At 35.4% G+C, this 25332-nt stretch overlaps 1 protein-coding gene across 2 annotated transcripts in view; it reads left to right on the top strand.

Moving 5' to 3' along the window:
• Rundc3b (RUN domain containing 3B) overlaps nucleotides 1-25332 on the top strand; it is a 166656-nt gene that overhangs the window by 51946 nt on the left and 89378 nt on the right. For both annotated transcript variants that reach the window (XM_008822489.3, XM_008822490.3), the window contains exons 3-4: nucleotides 7662-7795; nucleotides 19208-19293. In XM_008822489.3, the coding sequence (XP_008820711.1) occupies nucleotides 7662-7795; nucleotides 19208-19293 (220 nt within the window). The remainder of the gene's footprint in view (nucleotides 1-7661; nucleotides 7796-19207; nucleotides 19294-25332) is intronic.

The raw sequence follows: 25332 nt of genomic DNA on the forward strand, positions 1-25332 counted from the left end.
CCTATTACACTTTAATATCACTAGTGTTTGTCTGAAATTTTTATACTAATAGCACATGCTTTCTCAGGCAGACTATGTTTCATATAACATCAAGAATATGCTCTATGGAAAGCTATGGACATAGGATTTTAATGACCTGTGAAATTAAGATTCATAAGTTGTAATAAATACACCACTGTAGTAAGGCATCTTAATAGTAGGGAAGAGTATGAATGTGTGTGGACAGAAAAGGAGACTAGAAAAAGTGTCCAAACTTGACATTTTTACCATAAACCAAGAAGTAGTTTTTAATATTTTTTTCTTTATTATTGTTACTTTTTGTGTAAGATTATATTGCCTGCATGTGTGTAAGTGCATTTATGTAATGCAATGCCCGAGGAGGTCGGAGGAGGGTGTTGGATACCCTGGAACTGGAGTCATGGAGGTTGTTAAGTACCATGTGGATTCTGGGAATTGAACCTTAGTCCTTTGCAAGAGCAGCCAGTGCCCCTAACTGCTGAGCCATCTCTCCAGCCCACCCAAAAGAATTTTAAGACCATTTAAAAGAGTGGAAAACGATGGCTGGAGAGATGGCTCTGCGGTTAGGAGCACTGAACTATTCGTCCAGAAGACCAAGGTTTGAATCCCAGTACCCACATGGTGTCTAACAACCATTTGGGACTCCATTTCCAGGGGGTCCTACACCCTCTTCAGTCCACCATGGGCACTGCACAACACAGGTGCACTTACACCCATGCAGGCATAATACTCATACACATAAAAATAAAAATAAATCAAAAGAAATTAAAAAGGAATAACCATTGAATCAGTAGTCTAGTATTTTTAAAAATATTTTATTATTTTTATTTTACATGTATGAGTGTTGCCTGCATGTATGTGAGTGCACCCGTGTCGTGCAGTGCCCTGGAGGTCAGAAGAGGACTTCGGATTCCCCTGGAACTGGAGTTAAGGACGGTTCATAACCATCATGAGGGTGCTAGGAATCAAACCTGGGTCCTGTGCAAGAGCAGTCATTGCTCTTAACTGCTGAGCCATCTCTCCAGCCCCTAATATATTTTTTAATATTTTATTTATTATCTTTATTTTATGTGTATGAGTGTATTGCAAGAATGTATGTGTCATGCAATACCTGTGGAAGTCAGACAAAGGTGTCAGATTCCCCTGGAATTTTACAGTTGTTAGCAGCCCCTAATATTTTTAATTCCAAGCATTTCCTTAGATTCACTTGTTGTATTAATTTGAACACTTCACCTAATGAGACAGTTAAGTTTATTAGAATTATTGAACTTTGTAGTTCAGTGACTAAAAAATCCCTCATAATATTTGAACTTCTTGATCAAAGTACTCAATATCTTTGAGACTCAGAGTTTGCCCCCCTAGAAAACAAGTATTGTAATAACATGTATCCTACACATTGTCAAACTGTCACAAATTATGTATATATATATGTATATACATACATATATCTCATAGCATAGAGATATAGAAAAAGCATTTTGGAAAAAAATTACTTTTGTTTTATGTGCTGTGTATGTATAACCATAATCATAAATATAAAAACAAGTTCTGTTTTATTTCTTTAGGACTACACATTTATGTGGCCTTAAGCTTCACAATATTCTAATACAGTCTGTCAGTAAAGAAACTTACATTGTGTCACTATCTTATACAGGATCTTACTTTGTTGCCCAGCCTAGATTTGAACCATGTCACTATGTAGCCCATATGTATGTAGGCTGGCTCTGACTCTTCAATCCTCCTGCCTCAACTTCCAGGGTGCTGAGATGACAGACATATACCACCACACCCAGACCACCAGTAATTAAACCTATGTTAATGATGCTGGTAAAAGGAAAAAACCAAAACCTTGGTACTCTACTTAGGTAGATAATAAAATTAGTGGAATAAAAATTTTTGCAGTCAGTTCAGTTGTCAAATTTTTGGTGACTCTGGTTATCTTAATTTTTTGTTTTAGAAGATTACAGTGACTAATTTTTATGGCATATATTCATAGTTCATATATTTTGTTTACATGTATCCAGTATTAAGTATGTTAGTATATTACACAAATTTTTGAAATTTAAAATTGTATTTCAAATATATACATTACAATAATCTTCTGTAATAAGCATTGATATATTTATTTTCATTTTTGTTTTAGAAGATTAAATTGAGTAATTTTTATAGATAGATGTGTACTTCAGATATTTTATGTTTATACTTTATAGTTTTTATATTAGACTTGTAATTGAAAACAGTTATACACATATTTATCAGGAGTTTACAAAGATAAGTATATTGGGGCTACAGAGATGACTCAGTGGTTAAAAGCACTTGCTGCTCTTTCTGAGGACCTAGGTTTAGTTCCCAGCACCCACATGGCAGCTGACAGTCTTCCATAACTCCAGTTCCAAGGGATCTGACTCCCACTTCTGGCTTCCAAAGGCATTACATGCACAGTGTACACTTGAATATATGCAGGCAAAACATTCGTATACATAAAATAAATAAAAAAGATAATTATGTTAATGACAGCATATCTTTTCTTTAGAATTAGATTTTTCCGGGGGCTGGAGAGATAGCTCAGCATTTGAGAACACTGACTGTTCTTGCAGAATACCCGGGTTCGAATCCCAGCACCCACATGGCAGCTAACAACTGTCTGTAACTCCAGTTCCAGGGGATCCGATAGTCTCTTCTGTCCTCCGTGGGCATTGCACAACACAGGTGCACTTACCTACATGCAGGCAATACACATAAAATTTTAAAAAAAAGAACCTACAAATATGATAATACAATTGATTCTAGGAAGCAAATTAGCAGATTAATTATATGAAAATTTCTTATCTGAGAAATCCTTTTTAATGTTGGCAATGGCGTTTCTGTTTGGGCTTTTGTGGTAGTTGTCTTGGTTTGGGTTTTTTTGTTTTGTTTTGTTTTGCTGTGTGATTTATTTTTAAAAGCATGATCTGCTTGTTAATCTCATAAATATTAGTTGCAGACTTTTATTAGCAGTTAATTTATGATTAAGTTAATATTTAAATAATATATAAAACAACCAATTGAACATGTTGCTTATACTTAAATTTAACTCTTTTGTAGATGCAGAAATTATTGAGATAAAATTTGAGAATGAGTAGGCAGCTTACATAAGAGCTTGTTGAGGCTCTAGAAGGGAATCTGCCTTCTCTTAAAGTAGATGGTTCTGAGTATGATAAATTCAGTGAAGCTTAAACTAACAGCTTCACTTTGGAAATATGTACCTGGATTGGGGGATAAAAGCAGGTACTTATAGGCTAGTTTGTTGACTGATAAAATCTTGTAAAGATACTACTTGTTTATTGAAGGCCCTATAAGTCATGATAATATACCATCCTGTGAGTTAATTTTTCAGTTTGATATGTGGGAAGTCTTTCCTTTATCCTTTTGGGTAGAATCTTTGTGGTTAGTACAGCACACTCATAGCAACACTCCTAAGGGTTTAGTGTCTACTCTCCTGTTTAACACAAGCCAGATTTCTGATTTTTCTATACCTTTTTTTCCTCTTCTCAAATGGAACCTTTTTTTTAGGCAGGGTCCTACCATGTCATCTCACTTGCTTGGAACTTACTATGTAGACCAAGCTGGTGCAGAATTTACAGAGATCCACCAGCTTTTGCTCTTGAGGGCTAGGTTAGTTAAAGGCCTGTACCTCAGCTTTTTTTAACCAATCTTCTTTTAACATTTACAAATTATTTTCATTATTTTCCTTAGCCATGTGAAACTCATGAACTAACGAAAAGGTTTAAAAACCAGATTAAAGGAAAGCAAATTAGGCCCACAGGTGGTTGCCACTGGTGAATACATTCTTTCTTCCTTGCCTGTTTCTCTGACTTCTATCTCCCAGACTGCCTTTTTAGAGATATCGAAGGACAAAGTGGATTCTTGTGATGCTCTCTTCCAGTGTATAGTATGACATTTGAGAGACATCTGGCACCTATACCTTTTGAATTCATAGAATGATCTCAAATAATAGAAGACAAAGAAAATTAGCTGAAATTAGAACATTTTGAAGAAGCTTAGAAAGATTGATAGGGAAAAAGTTTGATTAGAAAGTAAAATTTAAAACTAGATGCTAAAGCCAGGCGTGGTGGTGCACGCCTTTGATCCCAGCACTCGGGAGGCAGAGGCAGGCAGATCCTTGTGAGTTTAAGGCCAGCCTGGTCTACATAGTGAGTTCAGGTTAGCTGGGACTACAGGGAGACCCTGTCTCAAAAAGACAAAAAAAACCACAAAAAACTAGATTCTAAAAAGTAATGAGAAAAACTTAACTTTGTATCTCATACCCACTTTGTTTTGTGGTATAGGGAGAACTTACTTCCCATAACTATGCATGTTAACAGTATTGACAGTAGTGACATTTAACACTTACCTGCTGTGTTACTATGCCAACATTATAAATACCTGAAAAACAAAAAAAGCCTAATTCTTAAATATAATTAAAAAAAAATATTTTACTTATTTTATGTGTATGCATGTATTGTCTGCATGTAGGTAAGTGCACCTGTGTTATGCAGTCCCCGTGGAGGACAGAACAAGCTGTTGGATCCCCTGGAACTGGAGTTACAGTTGTTAGCTGCCATATGGTTTCTGGGATTCAAACCCGGGTCTTCTGCAAGAACAGCCAGTGTTCTTAACTGCTGAGCCATCTCTCCAGCCCCCTTAAATTTAATTTTTAAGAGTGGGTCAGTACTCAGAGGACAGTTGTTTCCATCAATATATTTTGGAACCATCTGTCTCCTGGAACTGTGCTGATAGAACTGTCATGTTGGAACTCTGTCCTTGGAACTGTGTCCTTGAGCCTGGCTTGACCCGTAATTTTATTCAAAATGGTTTCCTCAGCTTCAGTTGGGAAAGCACAAGCTTGGCTCCACCCTACTTTTAACAGACCTTGGGGCTTTTCGTTCCTAGTTCTAAAATATCTCCTTCACCCCAGGTCACACACCTTTCCCAGTCTCCCAGTGTGCAGTGAAGATGACTGTGTCACCTTTCAGGGCTTTGATATGTTAATTCTCAAGCAGGAACTCACATCAGGTTCCCAGGTCACAAAACACAAGAGCACATGGTTTTGCTGTGTTAATTAAAAGTATTAGTCCAGATTAGGTCCATTTATAAAAATTATCTCCACACTTACCTATTACCTAATGTGAAGTAGGCTCTGTGCTACTTGTTGTGTATACATGATGTGCATATCTGATCCTCACCGCATTGCTCTTAGGTAGATACTAGCATGACTCTCAGTTTGCAGGAGCTCAGACCAAGAATGAATTTAAAGTATTTGCTCATTGAAGAAGAGGGATATTATAAATATTGCTGTAAATTCCTATTCATGGGTGAAGAGATGTGATTTTTAAAGAGACAGTGAATTATATAGGTATTTGAATAAAGATTGGTAGGTGCTCTTTCATTTTTTAACATACAAAGGTTAAATGTATTTATCAAAAATATTTGACGTTTGTAATTTAGCATGCAGATAATACTAGGTTGACATTAGAAGTGTATAAGATAGTGTTGGCCAGGCATGGTGGCACACACCTTTAATCCCAGCACTCAGGAGGCAGAGGCAGGCGGATCTCTCTGAGTTTGAGGCCAGCCTGGTCTCCATTAGCGAATTCAGACCAGCGTGGCTACAGGGAAACCTTGTCTCAAAAAGACTAAATAAATAAATAAATAAATAAATAGTAGTTGTATTTTGAAACTTCAAGTTTTTGTGTATTGCAGTTAAGATCCATTTTTTGGTAATTTACTCTCATTTATCCATCAAATATTTATTAAAACCCTACTGTGAGCCAAATATGGTATTGAGTGCTGGAAATTAACCTGAGGATAGGTGTGATGCAACCCCTGCCTTAGTAATCTTATCACCTAATATACAAGACAGTTAAGTAAAGAATAATTGTACAAATGAGTTGAGCTGAGGTTGAAGCTTAGAGATAGAGCACTTGCCTGGTAATCTGGGGCCTTGAATTTGATTGCTAGAACTACAAAAAAATAAAATAAATGAATGAGACAGGATGCCGCTAGTGGTACTAACTGTAAAGATCACACGTGGCTTACTTGAAGAAGGAAGGAGACTTCCTAAATGCCATGGATACTGATTTATGATTTTTAGCCACATGCAGATCATTAGAAATACCACCAAGACTTTTTAAAAAATACTAATGTGCAAGCCTTCCTCTAAGGAGTTCACAGGGAGATAAGAAATAGGTATACTTTAAAACCATCCAGTTTTATAGCCATGGTTTGTAGCTACGCAAATATCATCTTAGACATTGGTCTTCAAATAGCAGTTGATGACAAGATATGTGGCGAGAAATCATTACTAGAGAAGGGAAGATTCGAGAAATCATTACTAGAGAAGGGAAGATTTGAGATAAATAAATAATCAAAGCAAAGATGCACATATTTAAAATAAAAAGCAAATGTTTCTATATTAAGATTAAACAACTTTCCAGCTGGACATGGTGGCGCAGGCTTTTAATCCCAATACTTGGGAGGCAGAGGCAAGCGGATCTCTGTGAGTTCAAGGTCAGCCTGGTCTATATAGTGAGTTCCAAGCCACCCTCACTCCAGGGAGACCCTGTCTCAAAAAGACCAAAAATAAAAATAAAAATAAACAACTTTCCTAGGTAAGATTAATCTCTTGGGGCTGGAGAGATGGCTCAGCAGTAAGAACACTGGTTGTTCTTGCAGAAGACCTGGATTCGAATCCCAGCACCTACATGGCAGCTAACAATTGCTTGTAACTCCAGTTCCAGGGGATCCGATGGCCTCTTCTGTCCCCCGAGGGCATTGCACGACATGGGTGCGCTTACCTACATGCAGGCAATACATGCATACACATAAAAGAAAAATAATAAAATATTTTTACAAATAGATTAATCTCTTTAGGCAACTGAAGAAAGTATTAAGATGTTTCTCACATTGCACTTAAAAATACTAAGTATACAAAGAATTTCACATGGACCAAGTGCTCAAGCGTTTTACATGGAGATATTAATACTGAGATAAGATACACACTAGGATCATATTAACAGATGTATACTAGATCATATTAACAGATGTATACTTATCCAAATGTAAAACCTGAGGATGGTAAATACCTTCATGAATGGCTACTAGAGGAGAGCTTTATACATGACAATGATTGGGTAGAAGTATGACTTTAGTGAATATGGAATGCTAATTGATATTATTTACTTATACAGTAGATCAAAAATTGTCTTGTGATTTGAAATATTATAAAGAGGAAGGAAAGATTTATTTTCAGTGTAAAAAGGGTTTGGAATTCAACAGGTGACATTTAAATGAGTGCTTACCTAGTATACAGGAAACACAAAGTTTCTTATGCTCTCGCTAAAAACCATAAACAGGAAGATATTTTTAGTGTCCAGTTCCTTTTTGTTTCATTGTAAAAACTATTATTCTGATTTGTTAAGTCAATATTCCAAAGTAATGCTAGTAAATGTAGAATGGGACTAGACAAGTTTTTTGTACCTGTATCAATGCCCACTGTATTACAGACTGTATTACCCTTTATTTTTCAGAATTTTATTGTTCTTACATTTTGAATTTTCTAGGCTAGTTTTCTTTTATTTTGTGTTATAATTTATCTTCTGAAGGTCAAGTAACCTGGTTTGGTTATGAGAGCCCTCGTAGCTTCTGGGACTATATCAGAGTGGCTTGCCGGAAAGTTTCACAGAATTGTATCTGCAGCATTGAAAATATGGAAAATGTCAGTTCCTCTAGAGCTAAGGTAAGACAATGATAATATGCAGCATGTATGGTCTAATAATAAACTTTTTTGACCTTGTCAGAAAATGTTTGAACTCTGTACGGAAAAAGAAGTGTTTCTTTTCTTTTTTGGATTTGCATCTTACCAAAGTTAGCATCTTTCAGAGACTTTATTTCCTTTTTATCTTTTTTATTGTATATAATTATTTTTACAATACTCTTGCATCTTTACTGTTGCAGGAAAATAGGAACCTACCATCTACAATTTTCCTTTTAAGAAGCACTTTAAAATATATCTTGTTCTGATTTTTTAAAATAATCTAACCAAATAGCTCTCCCATTGTGTCCTGAGGAATCCTTGGGGGTCTTCAAAGGCCCTTCTTTGAGGGTCCATAATCTCTAAGCCAACACCCTATTTGCTTTTTCACTGTGCTAACATTTGCACTGCTAATGCACAAGCAATGGAAAATAGAATTTTTGGTGCCTTAGGCAATTGCCATTAAGGCAATGGCATCAAATGGCATAAACAGTCACATTATACTTTCCCACTATATACTAAGTATAAAAGCCAATTTCACTTAAGAATGTCCACTAGGGCATACTGTTGATTTGTATTCAATTTAAGCTTTTGAGTGGGTATTTTATACTTATTGAACACAAAATGGGAAATATGGTAGAGCATGGTGATGTATGCCTGTAATCTCAGCACTAGGGAGGCTGAGGCAGAAGATTGAAGATTTGAGAACAGCCTAGGATACATAGAAAGTTCCAGACCAGCCTATGTTATAAACTCTTTCTCAAAAATGGGAAATATAAAACATTTCTGAAGCATATTGAAATGCTATGGTTGCTTCAAGAAAGACACATAATTGTCTAAATTGTGAGCTGAACTAAACAATTTTTCATGCTATACTACTTTTCCTGGAAAGAAATTTATAAAATGTAATTTGTAAATTTACTGGGGAGATAGAACAGTTAGTAAAGTGCTTACCATATAAGCAAAGGAACCTGAATATGATACCCAGAACCCACATTAAAGTCAAGCATGGCAGTTGGTGCCTATAATCTTAGCTGTGGGGAAGCAGAAACAGGTGGATCCCTGGGGCTCCCTGGCCAGCCAGCCTAGACTACTCAGCAAAGTCCTAGTCAGTGAGGAGCCTCATCTTAAAAAACAATGTGGACAGCTTCTGAGGACTAGCACTTAAAGTTTTTCTTTGGCCTCCACACACACTCACATGAGCACTTACATGCCTGGACATACATGCACATGTGTCCACACACAAACACATAAAGGAGAATATAATTTTTTTCAGATTTAAGCACTTAATATTTTTTAAAAGAATCTTTTCTTTCTGAAAAAGTCATGTCATGAAACAGCTGGCATTATCCATTGCTAGTGGTCAAGCTTTTAAATTATAACTAGATTTTTTTTTTGACAGGGTCTCCCAAGCCCCAGCCCGCCTAGAAGTCACTATGTAGACCAGGCTGGCCTTGATCTCACAGGCCTGCTTCTGCCTCCCAAGGGCTGAGATAAAAGGTGCTCACCACTATGCCTGGATTAAATTTTTTGAAAATATATTCACTGCTTTAAGCTTGATAAAGGCTTTTCTCATAACATTGATGTTGATATTAGGAAATATATTTTTTAATTGTTTAATGGAATTGTTCATATTTGATAGACCTGTCTAACTTATATTTTCAAAATGGCCAATTCATGGAATTACAAAAGCATGCATTAGTGAATGATTAATTCAAAGTTCAAGGTAGGCCTATGGATTTAATGCAATAAAGTATTAAATGTTCATTGTTTAGTTATGTATTCCATGTTGCACCTAATTTTTAAAATATTTCCATGTACTGGGGTTTTGTGAGATGTGTATGCAAGTATGTGGGTGTGCATACTCATGGGTGAACATGTAGAAGCCAGATCAGGATGCTGGGTGTCTTCTTTTATGGTTCTTCATCTTTTTGTATTGAGTCAAGGTCTACTCCTGAACTGGAAGCTTGCCATTTGGCTAGGCTGACTGGCTGACTGGCCAGAGCACTCTCAGGATCTGCTTTGTCTCTATTGCCCAATGCTAGAGTTACAGGCATGTGCAGTCATGCCTGTTTTTTTGTATAGGTACTGGGGATTTGAATTTAAGTTCCCAAGTTTGCAGGGCAAGTGCTCTAACCCAACGAGCCATCTCTTCAGCCTCATTTACTGAGTTTTGAGGTAGCATTAAAGGAAAATATTCACAATCATCTGAAAAGGTTAATATTAAAAGACTCTTTTGAACCAGGCATAGCTTTCACATCTATAATCCCAGCACTTAGGAGGTTGAGACATAGTCAGAGGCCAGAGGCGGAGGCAGAAAAATTGAGTTTAGGGCCACACTGGCTACAAAATGGATTCTACACAGTCCTGGGATTTTTGGTAAGACTCTATAATCTACATTAAAGCTCTTTTAGGGTTCTCCATAGTTCTTAAGTTTTGTTTAACAAAAAGATTTGTGAAAAGAAAATCTGATCTGCTGATATGAGCTATTTTAGCTTTAATTTAGAAATTTTTGTGGAACTACCGTAAGTAGAAAATAAAGATTTACAGTTTGAAGTTCAAGACATAATTTAGTTCAATATTTTAGAATTTTAAAATTGTAATTGCATCTTAGTTGAGTTTGTATGTTTGCTTTTGTTTCCCTCAATGAATAAGAAATATCTTGGGTTCTTTAGATGAAGATTAAAAGATTAGTTGTAATTTGAATAAATCAAATCAGTACAAGTAAAAATTTGTGGTACATAAGCTTTCTCATTTTCAAATTTAAAATAGGAACCATGAGTATAACAAATATATTATACACCCCTTCAATAGAGATGGATTGAATACATATACATATACATATACATATACATATACATATACATATACGTATACGTATACGTATACATATATGTGTATGGCATGTCCCCAAGATTCAGAAAGTAATTGAGAAGTCAACAAACATTGGAAATGCAGCTTGTTGACCAAAGCATGGGTGGACCAAGGAAACCTCAATCCTAGCTTCCCAGCTCTCTTAATGAGGCTCTTGGGACTAGTCCCAACAAAACAGGATATTGCCCAGCAGAGATTTCATGTTTACTCTATAAAGAACTGATGCTTGATATCAAAATGCCATGGAAAAGTCAAGTTCCAAGTCTTGTTTTTACATCTGCATTTCAAAAGCTCACGCCTAGCAAATTCCAGTCAGTGAAGAGAGATCATCCTTTTGCTGGGTTTATGCTATGAGAAGTTAATGGACAAAAATTTGTCTTTATTCATTGTCATGAGAAGAGCAAAGTACTTAATCTACGTGTCAAGTGTCAGGCTTGAAAGATTAAACAAATGCCTGAGATGGGAGGTTTATTGAGTCTGACAGAGCTGCAGTCTTGAGTCACTGTTAGCATATGTTGTGTTGTCATTCCACCTTTACATGTATGAAAATAGCAGAATTGAAGCACCAAACATACCTGATAAAGAAATCAGTGTACTTGGAACTAAAACTGTTTTAATTTTTAGATACTATATAAAGGAACAAACTTATTCTGACTACATTTTCAGTTATATGGAATATAGTTTAAGCAACTGAAGACAAATACCCCACAGAGCAATGACCAGTTTAGTAAGACACCCTCTGTGTGTGTCTGTGCATGCATGCATGCGTGCGTGTATGCATGAATGTTGTTAGGGATTGAAGTAGGCAAGCACTTTGCCACTTAGCTACACCTGTAGCCACATTCTTTAAATTTAGTTGAATTGATTGAATTGGAGCTATCTGTGTTCTGCTATCACTGTGCCACTTAAGTTGTAGAAACTTGTCACTGTGGTAAATCTGATCCTAAAATTTCTAGATTAAAGTGAAATGCAGACCCTCCCTTTTTTCGCCTGGGTGGTGAGATGTTGAACCCATTCCCCAACATCTAAACATAGCCTAACAATGCAGTCAAGTATTTTAACATAAAAATCATGTCCACATTCTCTCCATCTCCATATTCCAAGTATTTCTGTCTTGTCAAAGATTATGAGACATGGAATTTCCATACAAAAGCTTACTTGATTTTCAGCCTGGAATCAACACTTGTAGAATAATAGCTTCATCTCAGCAGACAACACCTTATTTCACTCTTTCTGACTTCATCTGAGTCTTCCACATTAGCTCTTCGGATAATCATTTATAGCATTTTATAAGATTGTTGACAAAAACGATCCTCAACTTAGTTGTTAATCACTACTGTTCCTCACTTTGTATAGGGTTTCCACTGTGTTTTTTAAGATTCCAGTTATTTAAAGCTCAAGAAATCCATTCTTTGCCTTTTTTTATTTTTTTCTTAGCCTCAAAACAGAAGCCCTATACTGTTCTTCATTTTTTAATCTTCCAGAATATAGTCTTTAATGTTTTTTTGAATTTTGAGAATTTTATACAGTGTATTTTGATCATAGCCAGACCCCCTCATCTATCTGCACCCTTTACTTTCCCCCACTCAATTTCATATTCTCTATTATTACTTTTTAAAGGCCTATAGAGTCAGTCTAATTTGTGTCCCCAAATGTACTTTGGTGTAGGTTCATACCCAGGAGCCTGATTAACCTACCCAGCATCACACTAAAGAAAACTGACTCTTCCTCTCCTGGCAGTTATCAGTTGCCAATCACTCCTCAGCTAGGGTTGGGGCTTCTTACCCATCTCCCATCCTCCTCTATTCTGCAAATTTGTCTGGCTTGAGCTTGCTTAGGTCTTATGCTTGCTCTCATAATTGGTGTGAATTCATAGGGGCACCTGCCCTGCTGTCTTAAAAAGTTTCCTTATAGTCATCCACCACCTCCAGCTCTTATACTCTTTCTTCCCCCTCTTTCCCAATGATCCCTTAGCCTTAGGAGGTAAGGGACTTCCAGAATATTTTGTGTAGGAGTTTTTCCCAGTCCTTTTTTTTTTTTAATTTTTAAGAGCACTTCTGGGCTTTAGCTAGATTTAGCTTTGACTTCTTTGTGGCTGCTTATGTTTATATACATTCTTCTATTGAATTTAGCTTGTTTGACTAATGGCTGAATGCACTAGTTATATTTACCATTCATTTACTCCTATAGCCTTTCCCCCTAAAATCTCTTAATTTTTAAATTTATTTTTAGTTTTTGGTGTATGAGTGTTTTATCTGCATATATGTTAAGTGTACCTTTGCATGCAATGCCCATGGAGAGCAAAAGAGGGTGTTGGATCCCCTGGAACTGGAATTACAAATGGTTATAGCTGCCATGTGGATGCTGGGAACTGAACCCAGGTCCCCTGGAAGAGTAGCCAAGGCTCTTAAATGCTGAGCCATCTCTTCAGCCTCCCAGTAAATTTTTATTAAGTAATTAAGTAAAATTTTGAAAGCTTTCCATTAAAAAAAGCAAGGATATTTGCATGGCATGTATCCCCAATCGTTCCTAGGGGTTTTTTGGTCTCATCTTCTTCATACTTTGTCCCTTGTTCAGCAGATGCCTTTGTCACTGTTATAAGGGACAAGTTAGCCAAATTTTCAACTTACAGAGTCAAAGGGGTATATTAGTGACAGATGCACCAGAGTTATCACATATTAGAATTTTATAGAGATAATGTTGACCTACAGGTAGTTGTAGCTCAGTTGTCTAGCACTTGTGTTCAATTGTCTAGCACATGTGCTCAATTCCCAGAACTATAAAAATTACATGGAAAACAGTATTGAGAATAAACTATTGTAATCACAATTTTCTATTATTGGTATGTAAATATTTCCTCTCTTAACCTTTACTTAATGTTTCCTAACCCAAATTCTTTATATTTCTTTCCCTAAACCTGAAAGAATGTCAGAAAATCTTGGGGAGCTTTGCAGCTACCCAGGCAGAAACTAGTCTTTTTTGTCTTATCTTCTTCTTACTAATATTCTGATTCAGCCCATTTGTTTTATATATGCTCCAAAATTTGAAATACTGGCTTCAGGTGAATCTGAGTCTTCATGACATATTGTTATCATTATGCCAATTTTTCTTACTTGTCACTGATGACGCCAATACTTAATAGGTATGAGCAAGTTACATTTGTTTTTCAGTGCTACCCATTTATTCAACGTGTGTGTGTGTGTGTGTGTGTGTGTGTGTGTGTGTGTTGTACCTGCTGTTTGCCAGTAACTGTTAGAAACACTGAGGACACAGTAGCAGTAGTATAAAATGAAGGAGATTAAACATACGTTGCATTTTAGTAATATGATAAACATAAATTTCTATATGTATGTAATAAAATTTTACAGATCTTACAAAAAAACCCCAAGAGCTTAGAAAATGATATACATTATAGTTGAAGATACACTGCTTTTAGATAAGGAGATTAAATAATGTTTCTTTGGGAAAATAATATTTTTTTCATGGCTTGAATTAAGGAAAGAAATGTGCCATATACATATTGAACAGAGTAAGCAAATATAGAATAGAAGATACAGTCATGATTGAGAGTTTGGATGACTCTCCTAGGAGAATGAAGGGAAATCTGAGAGTTTCTTTTCTTTTTTTTTTTTCTTTTTTAAAAAAGAAGATAGGGGCTGGAGAGATGGCTCAGCAGTTAAGAGCACTGACTGCTCTTGCAGAGGACCCAGGTTCGATTTCCAGCCCCTACATGGTGGCTACGAACCGTCCTTAACTACAGTTCCAGGGAAACCCGAAGCTCTCTTCTGACGTCCGCGGCATTGCACGACATGGGTGCACTTACGTACATGCAAGCAATACACTCGTACACATAAAATAAAATAATAAATAAAACATTTTTTTAAAAAAGAAGATAGTCCTGTAATCTGACTTACATTTTTAGCAGATAAACTCAGTGCCATATGGAATGTATATAAAAGGGAAGAGAAGAAGCAGAAAGTCTAATTAGAAGGGAATAGCTGGAGTATAAAAAGGAAATTATTTTGAAGGTAAAAGATTCCATTTCTGATTCCAATGAAAACAAAATAACTCATAACTGAGGTACTTTTCGGCCAAAAACAACTATAAAGTTTGAGTAAAATACACAAAATAACAAATTCAGGCTGTAAGAGAAGGCTTGGGGCATGAGAACTTGAGTGGTCACAATACTGCATAAAAGGGTTGTGAGCCCAACATTCATCTTGTTTTCAACCTGAGATCTATTCACATCATAGATTTTAAAAAGGCTAGGCAGAAAGTGGTAAATAGGGGAGTGGCTTTTTGTTTCTCAGGGCTAGAGAAACAGAAACTGATGGGCTTGAAAGTGGGAAAAAATATATATATTAAAAACTTGCTTTAAGGAAAATAGGCTTAAATAGCCTTTTGTGAATGTTAAAAAAAATAAATAAATGCTAGAAATCAGTGATCAAAGATTTCATCTCAGCAAACTACCAAAAAGAAAGTGGAAGGAAAGAAATAATAAAAAGGAAAATTTCAATAATATTGAAACAAATATATAATAGAATAATAACCCAAAAGCTAATTTTTAAAGATGAATACAAATAATAACTTTCAACAGATCTCTTCAAGAAGAAAAAGATATCAGCATCAATAGGGTGAAGAAATGGCTCAGTGGTTAAGAGCACTGGCTGCTCTTGCAGAGAACCCTGGTTTGGTTCCCAGCACCCAAACGGTGGCTAACAACCATCTGTAACTCCAGTTCCAGTGAGTCTGACATCCTCTTCTGGCCTATTTGGGCATTGTACACACATGGTACACTTACAAACATGTAGCAAAACACTTGTACACATAAAATGAAGTAAATAAATAAAAAATATCAGTATCAAAATGAGGAAGAACATGGGAGGAGGTGGAGGGGAGAGAGGGAGAAGTAGAAAGTTATAAAAAGAGCCTCGTGTTGGATCCCATGGAATTGCAGTTATGGATGATTGTTAGCCATCATGTGGGTGCTGGGATTCGAACCAAGGTTTTCTGCAAGAACAGCCAGCACTCTTAATTACTGAGCCATCTCTCCAGTCCCATTTTTTTTTAATTTTAGAAAGGAATAAAGGAGCCAACTCCATATATCCCATCAACATTAAAAATCCTATGAGGATATTGTGAATAACTTTATATTGATAAATTTTAAGAATAGATGAAACTGAGCAAATTCTTTGAAAAAGTAGCTCTTACAAAAATTAAAACAAAGGAGGAGGTCTGAATATCCTGATATCTGATAATAAAACTAAATCTATAAATAAAAACATTCATGCTTGCAGGACACTTTGTGGTCTTTTGTATGGACTTTAGAGATTTTTTTATATTATAGATTACAAGTGTCTTTTGTTAGATATATTAATGTACATATCTTTACCTACTCTGTGATACCCTTTTTCTCTTTTAAGTAATAATTCATTCTCTGAAATAGAAAATAGTTTAGAGTATGTGAGTATTAATGCAATTATATTGGTTAATTTAGTGTAGAGAGCATGAGTTTTTCTCTTTTAATTGTGTATATTTTTGTTTACTTATAGAGTCAAATAGAGGTAGTATTGTAACCTGACTCATACAGTTCTTAGGATGACAATCATAAAAGTCTTCAAACTGGGGCTGGAGAGATGGCTCAGAGGTTAAGAGCACTGACTGCTCTTGCTGAGGACCTGGGTTTGATTCCCAGCACCCACATGGTGGCTACAAACTGTCCTTAACTCCAGTTCCAAGGGAATCTGATGCCCTCTTCTGACCTCCACAGCATTGCCCGACACTAGTGCACTCACATACATGCAGGCAATGTACTTATACACATAAAATACAAATAATAAATAAATTTTTTTTAAAGTCTTCAAACAGAGCTTAGCCCATGTTAATTATATTCTTAAGGAAAGCTGGCTATGTTTGTGTGAGTGTGTGTGTGTGTGTGTGTGTGTGTGTGTGTGTTTTAGTTTCAATGATTAACCATTGCCAAATAATAAAGTAATAAAGTGTTAATTCCTTAACACTGCTTAAGGTTTTCTATATTTTGGCACCCAACATACCTTTATAAATCTGTTTGTTTTCTATTCTAGTAAAAGTTCTTTTTGTTGAAAGAAAGTAATTCATTAAAAATTAGTACAATGTGTTACCACAACAGAGAATTCCACACACATCAAGGACAGGAAACTAAGTGCAGCCCAGCTTTGTGTGGGTTGGAATCAACAAATCAGGAAACAGGACTTTCCCTGTATCTCTTATCTAGCAACAGCACAGTCTCCTGTGCCTAATTTTCTCTGTTAAAGCACCTTTCCCAGTTCTATATTGGTGACAGTGTAACCTTTTGATTCTTTAGTCCACTAGTAGTTTCTGTGTCTTTTAGACTAAATTTCAAGAGAGACTCTTGGGACTGTTGTGTAGCCAGCAGCTTGCCTTTCTGTTCCAATAAGCCCCACCTGCTGTAGGTTCCTCTAAGTTTCTTTAGAAGGAATAATGGACTGAGCACAGAGCAAAGTTTCTGGAAGACAGTGTGGAGCTTGGTGGGAAGATTGGCACACTAACCACACAGTCATTTTTTCCTCACAGCACTGCTGCTTTCTAGCCTGAGTGGGTTTATCATTGCCACGACTGCCTCCTTTTTGACCTTCTTTTCCAACAGCGTGCAGAATTCATTGTATGTGTAGCTGTTTTCCTACTTTCTTTTTCCAACCCTCACTGGAATTGCACATCATATGTATTGATTAGTGCCTTTTATTCCCACTGCCATTGCAGTGTTTTGCTTTCTGTGTTATTTACTCTTCATGGATTTTCCTGGAGATTTAGGAAGGATTATGTAAAAGTGATAGTAATTGAATTTTAAAATTCTCTCTATGGATATGATCTCTTTTATTTTCATTCTAAATAAAGAATATATAAAAGAAGCTAGAGAAATGACTCAGTGAGTAAAGTGCTTACTGTACAAGGATGAGGACCTGAATTCTAATCCCCCAACAACCACACAAAAAAACCCAGGTGTGATAACCTGAGTCTATAACTCCAGCTCTGGGTGAGTGAGAGGCAGAGGGCAAAGACAGGTGGATCTCAGGGGCTTACAGGTCAACTACTTTAGCCAAAAAACACAGTGAATTCCAGGTTCAATGAGAGACCTTGTCTCAAAAAATAGGATGGAGAATGATAAAGACAGATTGCGACAAAGCCCACCTCTGACTTCTATGCATGCACACACAGGCCACTGCCACTTCACACACACACACACACACACACACACACACACACACACACATGCAAACAACACACATATACACGCCCATAAGAAATACTTGGGGGTATTAAAAAGTCTAACTGGGAGCTGGTGGAATGGCTAAGCAGTTAAAGGCACTGACTGCTCTTGCAAAGTACCTAGGTTCAATTCCCAGCATCCACTGGCAGCTAATAACCACTCATAACTCCAGTTTCAGGGGATCTGACACCCTCTTGTGGTCTCCATGGGCATTGCATTTATGGACATGTAGGCAAAACACTAACACAAAATAATAAAGAAATCAAAAAATTAAAACAAGGTCTAGCTAACCTCACCTATTGAAAGGTGTTAACACTTTCAGCAAAACTAAATTATTCACAAGTAAGAATTGTTTCAGTGATTCTGTACTAGAATATGCTAAATTCTGTTGGGGGGTGTTGGTGTGTGTGTGTGTGTGTGTGTGTGTGTGTGTGTGTGTGTGTGTGTGTTGCTGGAAGTTGAACCCAGAACCTGGAGCATCCTGAGCAAGTGCTCTTATCACTGAGCTATACCCCTAGCCCCTGGAGTTTTTATTATTGTTTTGTTTTTTCTACTTACATATTTGGTAACAGATTTTAAAATCCTCATGAAGGGACTCTGAATTCAATAGCTCATGATTTAGGTTTGTGATTATTTATGCATTAAATTTTGTTGTCAATAGTATAAAAACACCCCTCTGAAGGAAGGAAATTTTCTTAAACAAGTGGTGTTAGAGTGTCTACTGAGAGAGGACTCTGCTCTATGTTTTATGGGGGAACTCATTTTAATTAACATATTGTCTTGGGGTATTGAAGCAGAGTTTCATATATATGTATTATACAATTCAAAATACATCTCTAACCCAAGTGACTCATAAATATTTAGTCTTATCAGAGGAGAGAGCATTAGTTTGATATGTTGTATGCATTTCTCTTTTGTCTTTTTGACAGGGTCTCCCTGTAGTCCCAGCTGGCTGGAACTCTCTGTGTATACCAAACTGGCCTCAAATTCACAGAGATCTGCTTGCCTCTGCCTCCCGAGTGCTGGGACTAAAGGCATGCACTACTACCCCTGGTGCATATACATTCTGAAAAACAAAATATATTCACTGTATAATCAAAGGGTACCTATTTTATATACTTATATATTTTTCTTAGCTATTCTTTATTTAGAATTACTTGTTTCTTGTTTATATATATATATACATAAATATATTACACAATAGTCGACAAAATACTTAATTTTGTTCATTGTTGATTCTTTCTTCTTCCTTATAGGGTAGAGCCTGGATCAGAGTAGCCCTCATGGAAAAACATTTATCTGAATATATCTCTACAGCTTTGAGAGACTTCAAAACAACCAGGTTTAAAAGTCCTTTTAATTTTCTAATATTTATTAGATATTTAAAAATCAGAATGAAAACTCATGTAGTCTGAAGTGCCCAACTTTTATTTCGTTTGATTTTCATGATACTCAGATAAATCCACTGTCTTTTTTGGAAAATGTAATTTGCCAACTAAATACACATCTGCCTTATTGGTTTTTATGGTGCCTGGAATGTCTTTTTTAAAACTATTTTGATTATCACTCTTTCATTGCATTTCACATTGCATTAGTCTCCCCACTCACTTTTCTCTGACAAATTCAAAGAAAGTTCTATAGCATCTTGTCTCTTTCTCCAACACAGTGTTTACTTACGTCTTTCCTTGTGAAGAATATAAATGGAGCTATTGTTTCTTTCAATCATGTATATAATTGATGATGTTGAATTTTTTAGTACAGTCTTTATAGATACTGTATTTCTTGGATTATATAGACTTAAGGGATGGCTTACTCTGTGCTGTAATAAAATTAGTACCTTATTAATTTTTTATGTTGGTAGTTAAAAGGTTCATACTAATACAGCAGTCATTAGGATTTAGTTCTGGTCTAGTGATCTGTATTTGTTGCTATTGACAAATTATTTTCCTCTGTGTCAAAAGCATTTGCAAATGAAAACATTTAATTATTTCATTATCCAATCCATATGCTATACAGTGACACAAACCACAAGCTACCATATAAACTAAAATTAATTAGGATTATATAAAATTCCAAATTTAGTTGTTCAGTTGCTGTATCTCATTTCAGGTAATTAGTAACCACATTTGGCAGGTGGGTCAATACAAAGATTTAGAACATTTTCTTATAGAAAGTTCTATTGGACAGTACTCATTTAGATACTTCTAAGTGACCATTCATTTAACATTATTCTTATTTCTGGGAAATGAGACAGAATGACAGCTAGCAATCAGTTTTGATTTCAAAAATTAGGCACAAAGAACTCATGCATCTGGAATCTCAATTTCCATGTCCCGATGTAGTGTTTAACTTTCTGGTTTTTGAAAAAAAACCCAAGCATTTGTTACCACATTCTGGGCTAAGTAATTGGTACAAATTACAGTATCTTTTCCTTCAGGCCTTTACCTTTATATGTAATAAATAAAATAGCAAACTTTTAATTTGTGAGATGTAGAAAAATTATCATGGCAATAAATTTGACCAGGAAGAAATAATTCTCATCTGTGAAAGTATTTTCATAAGGTAAATCACATACATATTTATTGAGTTCTTTTTTTTAACAACTTGATACTCTTGTCATATTTCTAAAGCTGGATAGTGAGATGATAAAGTCTTTTACCTTTGAAATAAACCTGATAAAATGAAATAGTTGTCACTTGCAAATAAGCTCAGTTATGAAAGAGAAATATTGAAGTTACTAATGCTTTGGAAATAAAACTAGAGCATAGTATCAGAGTCTAGTGTGCAAGACCTAAAATCCTAAATTAAGACCAAGCTTACAAAATATTTATTTCTTAGGCTATTATAATATTTCATCTTTTCTAAATAGGAACTAAAACATTAGTAATCTTTCTTAAATTGTTAGTCCAGCTTGTAAGTTGAAGTGATTGAGTGTGGTAAGATAATTTTTGAGTTGATTGTTTTAAAAACAAATAGTTTAAATATTTAAAGGAATCATTTTTAGCTCTGTTTTAGGTGTTGGCCATGCTCTTTGATAAAAAAGGAAATGTTTTGGCTTTAGAAACAAAAGGCTCTGAAATAAAAAGTCTTGGAATGATATATAAACATATCGTATTCATACAGTTGTGTAGTTTAGTGCATCTTATATATATGTATGTATATATACACAGAAAGACATTTGTCCTAATGGAAGTTCTTAAATGTGAATGCAATGTCTTCATAATTCATATAAAGGGAAACAAGTGCAGAAAAATTTCAGAATTCTCATCTTAGTAGCTAAAAAATATGAAAAACTAAAAGATTTCTCTTTTTACTACTTAATTTACGATTTTTACCTAAATAAACCGAGAAACTTTTTAGTTACAAGTAAATTTGAATGCTAACCTCTGGCCAAACAAATATGCTTGGAAGAGTAGGTTTGTAAAACATAAGTAAATTATTAGAGAGAGCAATGGTACTTTACCTTTTATTTAGGTGCTTCCTGAGGTATGCGTTTACAGAGGGAGAAATGATCTTCAATCCTTTTAGGATCTTGAGACTATCTGAATCAAGTGGGTTTGTTCTGTCAGACTTTGCAGATAAAGAGAAATGATATCCTTTAAAAATAGTGTTAGTGTTTACCCCTCTACAGGGGGAGGAGCTAAGCCAGGCAACTTTGAAGGCATTATTCTGTGGATATCCAAGGATAACTCTGGGTGGAGAAAGGGTGTGGAGCTAAAGTACAAATTCTTGGAGTACATTACTGCCTCCAAAGAATTAAAGAATTTCATGTGATCTTTTTGTTGAGGTGGAAAGTACCTTAAGAAACAACTGAAAGAAAATGTTTTGAAAAGTTTTGTGATTCAAGGATTTAGGTGTTGAGAGACAGCTAGAATTGGGAAAGTGATAGAGTGAGAATTAGAATCTAAGGTAAAAATAAAAATTTAAAAATTGAAATTAATTTTTCAAAGTGGAAAATTGTTTAACTTCAGTTCCTACCACTCAGCTGCTTCAGAGATCCAACAACCTCCTCTGGCCTCCATAGTTTCCTATACTCACATACATGTAACCACACACAGACACATGCATATACACATAATTAAAAATAAAGCAATTCTTAAAAATAAATTTTAAAAAGTTACAAATGTGATATTTGAAATGAGATTAAAAGTATTTGGTAAAAATTTAAAGTAATAAATATTGGTAAATTTAAAATACCAATTGAAAAAGATAAAATGAAGTCTTTGGAAATGCACATATAAGAGTTAACACTACAGTATTTAATTTATAATAATAAAAGTTCTATTCCAAAAAAATATTGATTGGTAAAATATTTTAGTATAAGGGAAAGTGTAAAATAAAACTAAATTATTAAACTATTGCTAAAAGATAATATGAGTTCTCAATTTTAGAAAAATTCAAGAATAAGAAAATGTTCTAGAATTTGCTGTGTTTTACATTAAATTTATCCTCCATATCCAACAGTTTGATTTCTATGGTTTTAGTTACTTATCCTATGAAATATTGAATGGGAAATTCTGAAGTGATTCATACATTTTACATAATTTTTGTTCTTTGTTTAGTCTAGCTACTAACCCTCTGTCAGAGGGTTTGATATTGATGGTGTTCTTTGCTGTATAGAATCTTTTTAGTTTTCATGAGGTCCTACTTGTCATTAGTTGACCTTAATTCCTGTGCTATCTGAGTTCTGTTCAGTTCAGTAAGTTTCAGTGTGTTCTCTACTTTATCATCCTTTATTAGATTCAGGGTATCAGGTCTTATGTTTGGGTTATTGATCCATCTGGATTTGAGTTTTGTGCAGGGTGAGAGATAGGAATCTAGTTTCATTGTTCTACATGTAACTATCCAGTTTGACCAGCACCAATGGTTGATGATGCTGTTTTTCCTACAATGTTTATTTTTGGCCTCATTGTCAAAAATCAGGTGGTTGTAAATACATAGACTTGAATCAGGATCCTCACTGCTATTCCATTGATCAGTGTGTCTGTTTTTATGCCAGTACCATGCTGTAGGGTAATTTGAAATCAAGGATAGTGATACCTCCAGTTCTTCTTCTTTTATTCAGAATTGTTTTGGCTATCTTGTTGCCTTGTGTTTTCATATGAAATTTTAGATTTTTTTTTCAATTTTCTGTGAAGGATTGTGTTGGGATTTTGATGGGGCTTGCATTGAATCTATAGATTACTTTTGGTAGGATGACCATTTTCATACTATTAATCCTACTTATCCATGAGCATGGGAGGTCTTTCCATCTTCTGGTATAGTCTTCAGTTTCTTAAAATTTATTTTACAGGTCTTTTACTTCTTTGGTCAGATTTATTTCAAGATATTATATGGTTTTTGAGGGTGTCAATATGTTGTTCTATAGGAATGCTCCTGATTCTGATTTTATGTGTTAATTTTGTGTCCTGCTACTTTGATGAATGTGTTTATCAGCTCAAGTAGTTTTCTGATGGGGTCTTTAAGGCATTTTATGTATAGAATCATATCATCTGTGAATAAGGATACTTTGACTTCTTCCTTTCCAATTTGTATTCCATTTATCTCCTTCATTTGTCTTACTGCTTCAGCTTAAATGTCAAGCACCATATTGAACAGGGAGACAGTGGATATCCTTTTCTCATTCCTGATTTTAGTGAAAATGCTTTAAGTTTTTCTCTTGTTTAGTATGATGTGGACTGTGGGTTTGCTGTATATTTTCTTTACTATGCTGAGATGTATCCTCTATATCCTTATATTCTCCATGAGTTATCATGAAGTGATGTTGAATTTTGTCAAAAGCCTTTTCTGCATCTAATGAGACAATCATGTGGTCTCTGTCCTTGAGTCTGTTTATATGGTGGATTATATGTATTGATTTTTGGTATATTGAACTATCCCTGCATCTCTGGTATGAAGTCTAACTGACCATGATAGATGATCTTTTTGATGTGGGCTTAATTTCATGTGTAAGTATTTTTAAGGTTTTTGTTTGTTTGTTTGTTTGTTTTTGGTTTGGGTTTTTCTTGTTGTTTTGTTTTGTCTTGTTTTGAGACAGGGTCTCCATGTAGCCCCAGCTGGCCTGGAACTCAGGCCATCCCAGGCTAGCCTCTGCCTCCCAAGTGTTGAGATTAAAGGATTGCCATCACCATGCCTGGCCTTATTAAGAATTTGTGTATCTGGGGCTGGAGGGATGGCTCAGCACTGACTGCTGCTGCAGAGGCCCCAGGTTCAGTTCTCAGCACACACTCCAGTTCCAGGGCATCCAATGCTTTCTTCTGGCCTCCACAGGCATTGTATGCATGTTTTACTTTCGTAAATACAGGAAAAACATTCACACACATAAAATAAAAATAAAAAATTTTCACTTTTGTTCATCAGGGATATTAGCTATAATTTTTTTGATGGGTTTTTGTCTGTTTGGGGTATCAGGGTAATACTGACTTCATAAAATGAATTTGGGAGTGTTCCTTCTTTTTCTCTTTCACAAAATAAAATTTGAGGAATATTGGTATTGGTTCTTCTTTGAAGGTCTGGTAGAAATCTGTACCAAATCCATCTAACCCTTGGCTTTTTTTAGTTGAGAGATTTAAAATTACTTCTGTCTCATTGGTTGTTGTAGGTATATTTAAATTATGCCATTTTTATTCAGCTTTGGTAAACTGTATACATATATATATATAAATTCATCCACGTCTTTTAGATTTTTAGCCAATGATAGTGAGACCCTACTTTAAAAAAAGAAAACAAACAAAGCAAAATAATTCTTTCAGATTTTCCAGTTTAGTGGAATATAGATTTTTATAAGTATGTCCTTATGATTCTCTGAATTTCCTCAATGCTTCTTGTAATGGTTCCTTTTTCATCTCTTTCTTTGGTTAAACTGGCGAAATAATAGCTTGTCAATCTTGTTAACCTTTTCAAAGAACCAACTTTGTTTCATTGTATTGTTCTTTTCATTTCTATTTCATTAATTTCAGCCCTAATTTTGATATCTCTTCCCATCTGTTCTTTTTGGGTGTTTATTATTTTTTTCCAAGTCTTTCAGGTGAATCATTAAGCTATTTATTTGAAATATCTCCAAGACCACACCCATATAAGCCTCCAACCTGTGAAAGGAAACCACTAAAGAAAAAACTTCTAAAATGGACAAAGCAGGCTGGGATCCATCCCAAACTTAAGAGCCAAACTTGGCAGTGTCCTTCACCTGGTGCTGGCTTTAGAGGCATGAAAGATGCAGGAGTGAAAGGGTCATTGGTTCTTCCTCTGCAGTTTCAGAGAGCCGTCAAGGCCAGACAGCGTGCAGCAGGAGTTCTTCTTCATAAAGAAAGCCCTAATAGGCCATTGCATGAAGCTGTGAAGCTGAAACCTGGTTGGCAGTGGAGACTGCAAGAAGATGTTC

The sequence above is a fragment of the Nannospalax galili genome, unplaced genomic scaffold (genome assembly GCF_000622305.1).
Source record: "Nannospalax galili isolate Female #2095 unplaced genomic scaffold, S.galili_v1.0 scaffold85, whole genome shotgun sequence".
NCBI classification, from domain to species: domain Eukaryota; kingdom Metazoa; phylum Chordata; class Mammalia; order Rodentia; family Spalacidae; genus Nannospalax; species Nannospalax galili.